The sequence below is a fragment of the Lepus europaeus genome, chromosome 15 (assembly GCF_033115175.1).
Source record: "Lepus europaeus isolate LE1 chromosome 15, mLepTim1.pri, whole genome shotgun sequence".
Taxonomy (NCBI): domain Eukaryota; kingdom Metazoa; phylum Chordata; class Mammalia; order Lagomorpha; family Leporidae; genus Lepus; species Lepus europaeus.
This window is the reverse complement of record NC_084841.1, coordinates 93659275-93672281: the sequence shown is the minus strand read 5'-3', so window position 1 is coordinate 93672281 and position 13007 is coordinate 93659275. Positions and strand designations below refer to the sequence as shown.

At 42.8% G+C, this 13007-nt stretch overlaps 1 protein-coding gene across 2 annotated transcripts in view; it reads right to left on the bottom strand.

Moving 5' to 3' along the window:
• Positions 1 to 13007, bottom strand: part of AP3B1 (adaptor related protein complex 3 subunit beta 1) — a 288775-nt gene that overhangs the window by 90686 nt on the left and 185082 nt on the right. For both annotated transcript variants that reach the window (XM_062212530.1, XM_062212531.1), the window contains exon 20: positions 11613 to 11760. In XM_062212530.1, the coding sequence (XP_062068514.1) occupies positions 11613 to 11760 (148 nt within the window). The remainder of the gene's footprint in view (positions 1 to 11612; positions 11761 to 13007) is intronic.

Sequence of the window (13007 nt, the reverse complement as noted above, 5' to 3'; positions counted from 1 at the left end):
GTACGACACCTTCTGTTACCGCGAGCTACTCCAGATAGCTTACCACCTATGGGGGAGCTGTACGACAACTTCTGTTACCGCGAGTTACTCCAGATAGCCTACCATCTACTGGGGGAGCTGTACGACACCTTCTGTTACCGCGAGTTACTCCCGATAGCTTACCATCTACTGGGGGAGCTGTACGACAACTTCTGTTACCGCGAGTTCCTCCCGATAGCTTACCATCTACTGGGGGAGCTGTACGACACCTTCTGTTACCGCGAGTTACTCCCGATAGCTTACCACCTACTGGGGGAGCTGTACGACAACTTCTGTTACCGCGAGTTACTCCAGATAGCCTACCATCTACTGGGGGAGCTGTACCACACCTTCTGTTACCGCGAGTTCCTCCAGATAGCTTACCATCTACTGGGGGAGCTGTACGACAACTTCTGTTACCGCGAGTTACTCCCGATAGCTTACCATCTACTGGGGGAGCTGTACGACACCTTCTGTTACCGCGAATTACTCCAGATAGCCTACCACCTACTGGGGGAGCTGTACGACACCTTCTGTTACCGCGAGTTCCTCCAGATAGCTTACCACCTATGGGGGAGCTGTACGACAACTTCTGTTACCGCGAGTTCCTCCCGATAGCCTACCATCTACTGGGGGAGCTGTACCACACCTTCTGTTACCGCGAATTACTCCAGATAGCCTACCACCTATGGGGGAGCTGTACGACACCTTCTGTTACCGCGAGTTCCTCCAGATAGCCTACCATCTACTGGGGGAGCTGTACGACAACTTCTGTTACCGCGAGCTACTCCCGATAGCCTACCATCTACTGGGGGAGCTGTACGACACCTTCTGTTACCGCGAGTTACTCCAGATAGCCTACCACCTACTGGGGGAGCTGTACGACACCTTCTGTTACCGCGAGTTCCTCCCGATAGCCTACCATCTACTGGGGGAGCTGTACGACACCTTCTGTTACCGCGAGTTCCTCCCGATAGCCTACCATCTACTGGGGGAGCTGTACGACACCTTCTGTTACCGCGAGTTCCTCCAGATAGCCTACCACCTACTGGGGGAGCTGTACGACAACTTCTGTTACCGCGAGTTCCTCCAGATAGCCTACCACCTACTGGGGGAGCTGTACGACACCTTCTGTTACCGCGAGTTACTCCCGATAGCCTACCACCTATGGGGGAGCTGTACGACACCTTCTGTTACCGCGAGTTCCTCCCGATAGCCTACCATCTACTGGGGGAGCTGTACGACAACTTCTGTTACCGCGAGTTACTCCCGATAGCCTACCATCTACTGGGGGAGCTGTACGACACCTTCTGTTACCGCGAGTTCCTCCAGATAGCCTACCATCTACTGGGGGAGCTGTACGACACCTTCTGTTACCGCGAGTTACTCCCGATAGCCTACCATCTACTGGGGGAGCTGTACGACACCTTCTGTTACCGCGAGTTACTCCCGATAGCCTACCACCTACTGGGGGAGCTGTACGACACCTTCTGTTACCGCGAGCTCCTCCCGATATTTTTGAGTACTCAGGAAGGCCCCACTGAAGCAGAAGGCACACTTCCACTACTAAAGCTGACACGGCATCAGAGCGCTCAGAACAGCACACACGTGACAGGAGTACCAGGCAAACTGTACGCTGTGTAAAATCCGGATGATTTAAAAGCTCTATTTCTGTTTTTCCTTATGCCAATACTCACAAAATTATTTTCAGGATAAAATAATGTACAATAAATACTAACTAAAGATCAGGCATTGGTTTTCTTCCTCAATGTAGTTATTTCTGCCACTGAAAACTCCAAATCACACAGAGAGGTTTTGATTTTCTTTCCTTGTTTAGTAACAACACAGTCAGTATCCGCCCCTTCCCCACTCTTCAAATGAGTAATGCCTAGGCCTGAGTGGGTCACGGGATGAAGGGGGCTGGTACGGGGGAATAACGGCTTTGAGGTGAAATTTAAAAGCTGCAGGTAAATGAAACCAGATTTAGAATGAAAATAGCACCTCAACCAGAGCATCATTCCCGTGGAGCAAGACCATGTAACAGAAAGAGCGTGTCATCATACGACTTTATCCAAATGCTGTGCGGAGCACTACGGGAGGAGCTTCCTATGAGCTACAGCGGTGCGTGACTGTCTTTATAGAACTATAACCTCCCCACCTGAAAAATTAGAAACCTATCAAATCAAGACGAAGTGAAAGCTGAAGGCAAGTCTATACCTTATTTTCTACTTCATAGCCAAGAGTGTGTAATGGTATCTATTAAATACACATCAGGCCACACAGAACACAGAACAGAGCTGCATGTGGAATTGGCATAATCTCTGATGAGAGGCCTAGATCAGAAAGACAAAAGGGTTTGGAGAAGGACAGAATTCCACTGGCTTTCTGAGAACGATGAATCACCAGGGACTGAAACACAACATTAGCCAACAGATAATGGTTATTTCTACTGAATGGAAAAAACCTTGCATTCTGAATCAAGGTGATAAAATGCTTCATGATGTGTTTGGCATTCTTCTCTTCTTTTATTTCATTTTTCATCTTAAAAAATCCATAGTAAGTTCACAACATTTTCATACTTAAAGGATTCACTATAAAAATAAAAATCTGAATTCTAAACAAAGAAGTTAAGAGCTCTATTCCATCAAACATTTCTCCATTTGCAATTCATCTTGGTAATAGAGACAGAACCTGGATAAATGCATATAGGACTTGAGGCAGGAGATTTTTCTTGCTCAATGCATAATTCATGTGCTCCGCCTGCAAAGTGTGTAAAATGAGAATTTCACACCGCGGCATGAGCCATGGAGCTGCAGGGAAAAGGCAGATGAAATCATATTTTACTGTGTGAATTTTATTTCTTGCCCTCCCAATATTTATACAAAACCATCATTGACAAACCAAACACACTGACAGATCACCCACTGTTTCCATTGTGTTAGTACTTCAGAAGAGATCAGGCAGAAAGATAGACAATTTGTTTTTGTATATTTTTTTAAAATAGAGGATTAGGTTTTTAACAGCTGAGTGACTGTATTAGACTTTTATAAGGACAACAGTAACTGGTCTTAAAATCTCACTACCAAAAATACCTAGTAATCGGTTCATCATTCTCCAATCTCCATTTTGTTTCTCTGATATTCGATTACACACCTCAACACATCAACATTTTCAAAATGAAATACAAAGTCACAGGGTCAAGAAACTGATTTGTATTTAACATACTTCATTTCAAGTAATAAATAAAGGATTCTGAAAATATTTATTAAGCTCCAAATAATACAAGTATATGTAATATACCTGTATAGATTTTTTTATGGATTATGTTCATTTCCATGCTTAATTAAAAAAAGGCACACAGAAAAAACCTGACATGATAGGCATCAAATATGATTCCTATGAGGAAATCATTATAAAATAGTTTGAAATTTAAAGCTATAAAACAGGATAAACAGCATGCAAAGTCTGTGAAACCCACACTGTGCTTTGAAATCAACAACAATTCAAGGCTAATTTCTAGCCTCACAGGGCAAGATACTTGCGCAATACCTTCAATCAGAGTATTTTCAATTAGAATTACCAACCAAGGACAATTTAATGCCTCTCTTTCCTTCAAGTCATCAATTTTAAAAATCTGAAGGCAACACTTGAACTTGTACTTTAAAATATAAGTGCATTGCTAGTAAATTGAGACTTCTTTGAATATGAAAATAATTCACAACTACTAAAAACAATTCTTTCCCTACTAGATTACACCTACTTCAGTAAAAAAGGTTTGCTTATGGCATCACTCTGTTGTAAAAGGCTCAAGTGAACACATAAATTGGAGAGGTATATAAGAGTAAAAACCACTATTCTTCAACAGTCACAGGCGTTATGTAACTGCAACTTACATAAATATTTGTAAAAACATACTAAAACTTGTTTCCTATTTCTCACATAGAATAGAAAGACAGCCAGAAAAAAATTCCTTTCACCTGTATGAACAACTCCATGTTACAGGCCAAAATTACTTTATCCCCAAGAATCTATCACATAAAAGATCTTTATCCACCAAGATCTTTTATTAAGGCAAATTTTAACATTTACTGACATTGGGACATTGGGCTCAATACCAGCGACTGCTCCTTGGAACACTTATGGTCTCTCATTAGTTTTTTTGCACTTCTCAAAAACAGAAAAACCGAGTTTAAGACACATACAACCAGATAAAGACAACTGGCAGGACCACCTTAAACACTACTACACACAGATGATATTAATTTTTTCATACCTAGTACACATAGCAGTTTCAATTTTGGTTCAAATATGGGAATGTTCTTAATATTAATGTGTTAATAAGTGCCAGCACTGGAAATACTTTATATTTAGTTAACTAAAATGCTGTTTATACAAGGAAAATTCAAAATAACAAATATCATTTAAAATGCTTAAAGTCTTAACTCTAGATTATCTAAATCTTCAGCAGGTGGTACACACACACTACAGACGAAATAGTACAGTCACAGTTGAGGTGTGAAGAGCGAAATAACAAGGCGAAAGCTAAAATAACGCTAGTATGCAAGAGCACGCTAATATACCACTTGGTTAAAAGAACACTGAAGCCTAGGTTCAAGAAAGAACCCTGGAAACCTTAAAAACCTTACTTTAAATAAAATTGTCGCCACACGTTCAGCACGTAATTTCCACCACGAGCAGACTATAACTTAATTTTATCAGTTAAAAGCAGCATGCAGTGATATAAACATGAATCCCTTACTGACACAATGAGGTTTACATTCCTGAGTTTTTTCTCCACTATTTTATATAAAAAGTTTCCCCCTTTACATTGGGTAAAGAATATGAAAGAATTAAAATAGGGGATATACAGCATTATTAAAAGGTAACTGTGTTATAGGTATATCTGGGACAAAAATTTTTTCATAAAAAGCCTTTACTCAAAATACTCCTCAAATAGATTTCAGAAAAGAACAAACACAGAGAAAAAACGCTTGTCCATCAAAATAACTAACTAAAACAAGATAATTTTCTTGGCCATTCCTGACAACATCTGATCTCAAATGATGACATCTCCCAGTCAATAACACACAGAATAAACATGACACCTCAGCACATTATGACGGCTTTGTTTCACATAAATGAGCTGGAACACGTGGGAAGGACAAGCCCTGTAGGAAGAGGAACAGTCTGGAGTGCTGCTCGGCCTTTCGACTGTCCCCACACCACTCACCCGGGAGTGTAGTGGAGGATGGTCCAAGTGCTTGGGCCCTGCACCCCATGGGAGACCAGGAGAAGCACCTGGCTCCTGGCTTCGGATCAGCGCGATGCGCCGGCCGCGGTGGCCATTGGGGGGTGAACGAAAGGCAAAAAGGAAGACCTTTCTCTCTGTCTCTCTCTCTCACTATCCACTCTGCCTGTCACAAAAAAAAAAAAAAAGAGTCACACCCTCTCCTCGTTGCATTTTTCATTTCCTGCAGTCATTAACAATTAGCAGAGGAGGGCCACTCTGATACAACTCTGCAACGCTCTATTTTCTGTAGTAAGGAACGCGGTGCAAACAGAATACAGCCACAGAAACAGGAGAGCATGCAGCATGCTAAGGGGACCATAAACACTCCACAGAATTAGAACAAAGGAAGGGGGAAGAACGGTTTGGACTTGCTAGCCTAAGGAGTTTGCAAAACTCACATGGCAAAACAGCATCAGTACAGGACAATTTCACATCCATCTGGCAGTCACCCAGAAGGACTGGTACGAGGAACAGGTGTTTTAAAGGCAAGCAAGGGAGCATGAAGGGGGTGAAGAGCTCATCTAGAATGGTGGCATCAAGAAGAACACAGAAATGAGGGGCAGGGGTCTAGCCTGGCAGCTAAGCTGCCCAAGCCCCAGATCCAAGTGCTGGGCTTGGAAATCTTGTTCTGGCTCTGGATTTCAGCTCCCTGCTAATGCAGATACTGGGAGGCAGCAGCGATGGCTCAAGCAATTTGGTTCCTGCTGCCCACATGGGAGCCCTGGATTGCATTTCTGGCTCCCAGCTTCAGCCAGAGGCCAGTTAAGGACATTTAATCAGCAGCAGATGGAATCTCTCTCGCAAATAAACACATTTTTAAAAAACAGATATGAGGGGTAATATATACAATCTACAGGTCCTGCTAATCATCTACATATAAAGAATGACAAAGGTTACAAACGTGGAGAATGGGAAGAAAGGTGGTGCCAAACGGCAAAACAACAGTTCTCTCACTATTGTCAAGTTTGGAAAACCAAAAGTTATAGGTGTAAATGAAGTTGCGCAACTTGAAAAATGTGAGGGAAAAAAAAAAGGACTAGAAAAAATTCACTCGCACCAATTAATATCTTTGAACTTCTGTGTAATAAGTACTAATTTGGGGGCACTACTCAAACCTGCATGTGAGAAGGGGGTAAATGTAAAGCAATCAAAAAAAGGAAGAAGGGCAGGCTGGTTAGGACCCAGCCTTGACAACTGCATCTCACGTCGCAGGACTTGAATGCTAATCCCAGCTCCACCTCCAATCAGTTTCTTGCTAATGTGCTCTTTGGGAAGCTGGCAGATGAAGGTAGTAGGTGACAGGTCCCTGCCAAACACATGGGAGACTGAGACTGAGTTCCTGGCTCCTGGCTTTGGCCTGGCGCAGCTCTGGTTGTTGAGGGCATTTGGGGAGAGAACCAGCAGACACGAGATTGCTGTCTCTGTCTGCCTTTCAAATAAAATGAAAAAAAGTATTTAAATAAGAAAGTTTTTTTTTTAAAACTCAGGTGTAACAAATGAGTGAACAAACAATATGTAATATATACATCCAGTGGAGTAACACCGTGAAAAGAAACTGAAGTCAAAGAAGCCATCACAATTGGGATGCAATGAACTTCATCACACAAAAAGTCCCCGAAGAATAATGACTACGAGAATGCTGCTGAGCTCAGGGAGACATCATGGGTGACTGTTAAGACAGCACTATCTGTAGGAGTCTACCTGTAGCAGTCTGTCTGTAGCGGTCTGTAGCAGTCTACCTGAGCAGTCTACCTGTAGCAGTCTGTCTGTAGCAGTCTACCTGAGCCAGTCTACCTGTAGCAGTCTACCTGTAGCAGTCTGTCTGTAGCAGTCTACCTGAGCCAGTCTACCTGTAGCAGTCTCCCTGTAGCAGTCTACCTGTAGCAGTCTACCTATAGCAGTCTACCTGTAGCAGTCTGTCTGTAGCAGTCTACCTGTAGCAGTCTACCTGTAGCAGTCTGTCTGTAGCAGTCTACCTATAGCAGTCTACCTGAGCAGTCTACCTGTAGCAGTCTGTCTGTAGCAGTCTGTAGCAGTCTACCTGTAGCAGTCTGTCTGTAGCAGTCTACCTGAGCAGTCTACCTGTAGCAGTCTGTCTGTAGCAAGCAGTAGCGATGGAAACCAACTCATGACGAACAGAAAAACAGGACTCGAGGTAGTGGATGGAGAATGCTGTTTTCCAAACCCTCACTCTGCTGTCTCTCTTCCACTCTCTGGCCACTCTTTCTTTAAAGGCTTGAAGACCTGAGTGGCTTGGTTGGCAAAAGCGGAATTAGTGGAAAAAAGAGACCAAGGTGCAGAGGAGACAGATTAACAAAAAAGTACCAAAAGGATGTGAGACTTAGTTACAACTAAGTGGACAGGGGTTACCTACTCAGGGCTACTTTGAAAGCAAAAGGAAGGTCAATGAGAAATCAAGTCAGAGCAGAGAGACCTGGGCACGCCCACAGGATTCAACTGTCTTTGGAGACAGTGGGTCAGATCACAAGCTCCTGGCCAACGGTCAGAACTGAATGTGGACTTAAAACTGAACATCACGAAAAGGCTCAAAACAATGCAGGAGACTTAACGAGTCACAAAGAATGTAGGTTCCTTCTAGCACGGATGTTCTAAGGCCTCCAATAGTGTTGATCCTCCACAGAATTAATGTTCAAGTTAAAAAGTGTTAAATTTGCTGTTTCATAGTCACATAATACTTTATACTGATCTTGCACATGTGATTTTTTTACCCTAACACCTGGGCATTCCTACTTTGAAGATGAGGAAACTGAAGCATAAAGATGTTACTCCCAACAAGCAGAAAACCACACTTATCTCAGAGGACCGCCATGAACATGAACAGCTTGAAGCCACATACTCAAGGGACCTCCAAGGTCTCATTTTCATGCTCAGTGCCTCCAAAGCACATTGTCCAGATGAGAGGAAAGGAAGAGTAAAAGTATGGATTTAGTCGGGCTATAGGTATAAGGCATATGAATTTCCAGCTGTGCCATACTGTCATGCTAAATTAAGGTAAAGCACCTACCATCTGCCTTCATTACTCATAATTTAGAGCAAAAGCCACAACACACAGTGCAGGGAAGACTGCTCCGCAATCACAGTTGCCTATTATTAGAAAACTAGTACACTGGTGATCTCATGGCAAGCCCCAAATCATTCAGAAAAGAATGAGAAAAAAAAGTTAATAGAACCTACCAGGTGGAGAGTGTACCAGCTGCTAAATTAAAAACAAACAAAAACCTACCTCCCGATTACAGTTAGGGGTAAGTGTTCTCATACTGAGAAAATAAGTCACCTAAGGAAAACACAAGGGCACGAAAGTGTCAATGATGTAAGTAAAATCTGAATTTACGAAATCTTGCAATAGCTTGAATTTTTTATACTGGTGTTCAATAATAAAGTATTTTCAATCAGGAGACCTCTCTGATCATTCAGAGTCTTTGACAAAGAAGAAACAAATTGAATCATTGAGCTGGGCTGCAACTGTGGCTTTTCAATGAGCTCCTACAGCATGCTTCTAACACTACATGAGTTCTATAACAATAACTCACTTTAACCACAAGTCACTGATTTCTTGTTCCATCATTTTAAAAAACACTGATTTCTTACTCTGGGTTCTATTTGCTGTTAATTTCTACATCACTTTATTTTTATTTTTTTATTTTTGACAAGCAGAGTGGATAGTGAGAGAGAGACAGAGAGAAAGGTCTTCCTTTTGCCGTTGGTTCACCCTCCAACGGCCGCTGCGGCCGGCGCATCTCGCTGATCCAAAGGCAGGAGCCATGTGCTTCTCCTGGTCTCCCATGGGATGCAGCGCCCAAGCACTTAGGCCATCCTCCACTGCACTCCCGGGCCACAGCAGAGAGCTGGCCTGGAAGAGGGGCAACCGGGACAGAATCTGGTGCCCCGACCGGGACTAGAACCCGGTGTGCCGGCGCCGCTAGGCAGAGGATTAGCCTGTTGAGCCACGGCACCGGCCAATTTCTAAATCACTTTAAATAATATTTTAAGCTTTTCTGTAATTCAATCATAGTAGGAAATAAGAGCATACTTAACTCATTCAATTTTATATGAGGCTACAGTAATAAACTGTAAAATTTCTAAGACTTTATGAGAATTTTGGAGAAACAGAAATCAGATTATAGACACAAGTTTTAAATATACTTTTAAGATTTAGATAGGCTTTATTACATGCAAAAATATTTGAAATAAGGTAAGGCAGATACTAGCCAATCTTTAAGACATGCTTGTTATGTGCCGTGTGTGAGGACAACTGTGCACTTCACTGAGACGACTTTCGTCCTTGGCTACTCAGATCACATAATGAAGAAATTCAAGTTAATGGAACCGACAACTAAGTGAAACAACACTGGGTTAGGAAGAAATGGAATTCCATGAAAGGTAGGCTTTGACAACATTTTCAACTTAGAAAATACAATTTATGGCTGGTGCCGCGGCTCAGTAGGCTAATCCTCCGCATAGCGGCACCGGCACACCGGGTTCTAGTCCCGGTTGGGGAGCCAGATTCTGTCCCGGTTGCCCCTCTTCCAGGCCAGCTCTCTGCTGTGGCCAGGGAGTGCAGTGGAGGATGGCCCAAGTCCTTGGGCCCTGCACCCCATGGGAGACCAGGAGAAGCACCTGGCTCCTGGCTTCGGATCAGCGAGATGCGCCGGCCGCGGCGGCCACTGGAGGGTGAACCAACGGCAAAAAGGAAGACCTTTCTCTCTGTCTCTCTCTCTCTCACTGTCCACTCTGCCTGTCAAAAATTAAAAAAAAAAAAAAAAAGAAAGAAAGAAAATACAATTTATATATAAAGCCACTGCAGCACTTGAAGTCTAACCGCAATATGTGATACACTTATATGAAAGGGATGAAAATTAAAGACCAGAAAGATAATTATTAGGTCTGAATTTTATACTAATAACTTACAGTTACAATTTTATTTTTTTGTTGCTGGGTAGACAAAGTTCAAGTTGACAAACGTTACAAAAAATTAAAAAGCATAAATTATTCTTCTACATAAGTGGTTGCTGCATTTTTATTTATTTATTTTAAGATTTATTTATTTCTTTGAAAGAGTTACAGAGAGAAAAGGGAGAGGGAGAGACAAAGAGAGAAACTTCTATCTGCTGGTTCACTCCCTAAATGGCCACAATGGCCAGCGCTGGGCTCATCTGAGCTGATCTGAAGCCAGGAACCAGCAACTTCTTCCAGGTCTCTCAGGTGGGTGCAGGGGCCCAAGCATTGGGTCATTTTCCAACGCTTTCCCAGGCCATAGCAGAGAGCTGGATCAGAAGTGGAGCATCCCTGACTCGACCAGGTGCCCACATGGGATGCCAGCACTGCAGGCGGCAGCTTTACCTGCTGTGCCACAGTGCTGGTCCCTATGTTTATTTATTTTTTTAAAGATTTATTTATTTGAAAGGCAGTGTGACAGAGAATGGGGAGACACAGAGAGAGAGAGAGGGAAAAACAGACAGAAGTTATCTTCCATCTGCTGGTTCACTCCCCAAACGGCTCCTACAGCTGAGCTGGTCAGGTCAATCGGGAGCCAATGGACTCCTTCCAGGTCTCCCATTTGGTCAGCGGGAACTCAAGCACTTAAGCCATCATCTGTTGCTTTCCAGCTACATTATCAGGGAGCTAGTTCTGAAGTAGAGTAGCCAGGACTTGAACTGGTACTTGGATATGGGTTTCAGGCATCCCGAGTAGTGGCTTAACCCACTGTACCTACTGCCTGTCCCATAATTATTTTTAAGTAAATGACAACAGTACTTTTATGAATATATATGTGTACATATGTAACTTTACATATATACATATAAATATACATTCTTTTATAATAATATATTATAAAATATATATTTGCATATAAATGTTATATAATTATAATATAATATATTGTGTTATACTATATTAACTAAATATTTATAATATTTAACTAAAGCTGCAAAAACACTGTACTATGCACACTGGCCAGGAACTTCACAAAGCGTGCTAGCCTCGACCTCCTGGGGCGCTCACACCAGAAGCCGTCATTCTTCCTGTGACTTCCTGTCATTTCCCCCAGAGCAAAGCCTTCTTCACAGGTGTGGATTAAACAGGAGTTAGCCACACAACACAAAGTCACAGCACCAAAGGGTGGAGAACACTGCTGCTTCTTTTAGCTGGTAGTAAATGACAGAAACTCTTTTTTTAGTTTCTTGTTATTCAAAACCCACTAATTCTCAGAAATATTTATTCTTGACTGAGAAAAAGCTATACAAATATCTACTTTCAATTATAGAAATGTGTAATCTCTTACCTCGGCGACTTTCCTGGCGTCAGACCCACTGTCAGACTCTGTCTCTGACTCAGAAGCTGAAGAACTTTCTTCAACTGAACCAGATTCAGCACTGGAGGAATCGGAAGACTCAGATTTTTCATTTTCTTTCTCCTCATTTTCAGAATCACTATTGTATAATAATAAATTTTGAAATATCAACTTTAAATCCTTTATATGAACAAGTTTAAGCTTATTTAAAAGTAGATAAAAGTGATTTTGAAATTCCAAGATACATTAATGAAAGGGACACCTGGTCTAACCGAACCACTGTCAGAGGTGCTTCCTGGGAGAAAGGAGCGAGGGCAGCTGATGGGCAGGGAGGCCATTCTCCACAGAGAAGGAGTAACACGTGGGACAAACAAGCCACACTCACGAGATGAGCTTAGTCTTTGGACATTTTATGTTTTCCCAAAAACAGGGTACATTATTATCCTGTCCCAGGAAGGAAGCTGATCTGAGGGGTTCAATAACTCGCTCAGACACAGACAGGAGGGCAGAGCTGGATCTGGACAGCTCTGTCTCACTCCCAACTCCATGTTTTCCCACAGTGTCACACTATTTCCCTGAGATGAAAATATTCTGGAATGCAAAATTTGAGTATGGCCAGAAACAGGTATGATTACTAAAGCATAGTTGTTTTTTTTTTTTTTTTTTTTTTTAAGAAACTTAAAGCTTATTAAGAGCTCTAACAACTATCACACTGACAAAGTTTTAACAAAATTCTGGGACAGAAAAACAAAGGGGGAGGGGGAGTGGGGAGGCAAAGACGACTCAGTATCTCGTGGCACTGATGTTTGTGGGGAAACACGGCTGCTGCTCAGTAAAGGTGGGTCCAGGGTAACGTCTCAGAGCACACGCAGTCATGTCCGAAGGCTGAAAACAGCCAAGAGTGCCAACTTATTATCTCCCACTCACTGGCTAAAACACACTTAAAAAGATACAGTTTAAAAAATGTGGCTGTCGCCGTGGCTCACTAGGCTAAGCCGCCACACTGGGTTCTAGTCCCGGTCGGGGCACCGATCCTGTCCCGGTTACCCCTCTTCCAGGCCAGCTCTCTGCTGTGGCCAGGGAGTGCAGTGGAGGATGGCCCAAGTGCTTGGGCCCTGCACCTGTGTGGGAGACCAGGCGAAGCACCTGGCTCCTGGCTTCGGATCAGCGCAGTGCGGCGGCCACAGCAGCCATCTGGGGGGTGAAGCAACAGAAAAGGAAAACCTTTCTGTCTCTCTCTCTCATTGTCTAACTCTGCCTGTCAAAAAAAAAAAAATGTCTCTTTGGTGTAATATAATTCTTCTGAATACAAACATGGGTAAACAGAAAAAGGTTATTTCTGAAGAAAACAAAATAAAACTAGTATATGTATGATTAAACATTTGG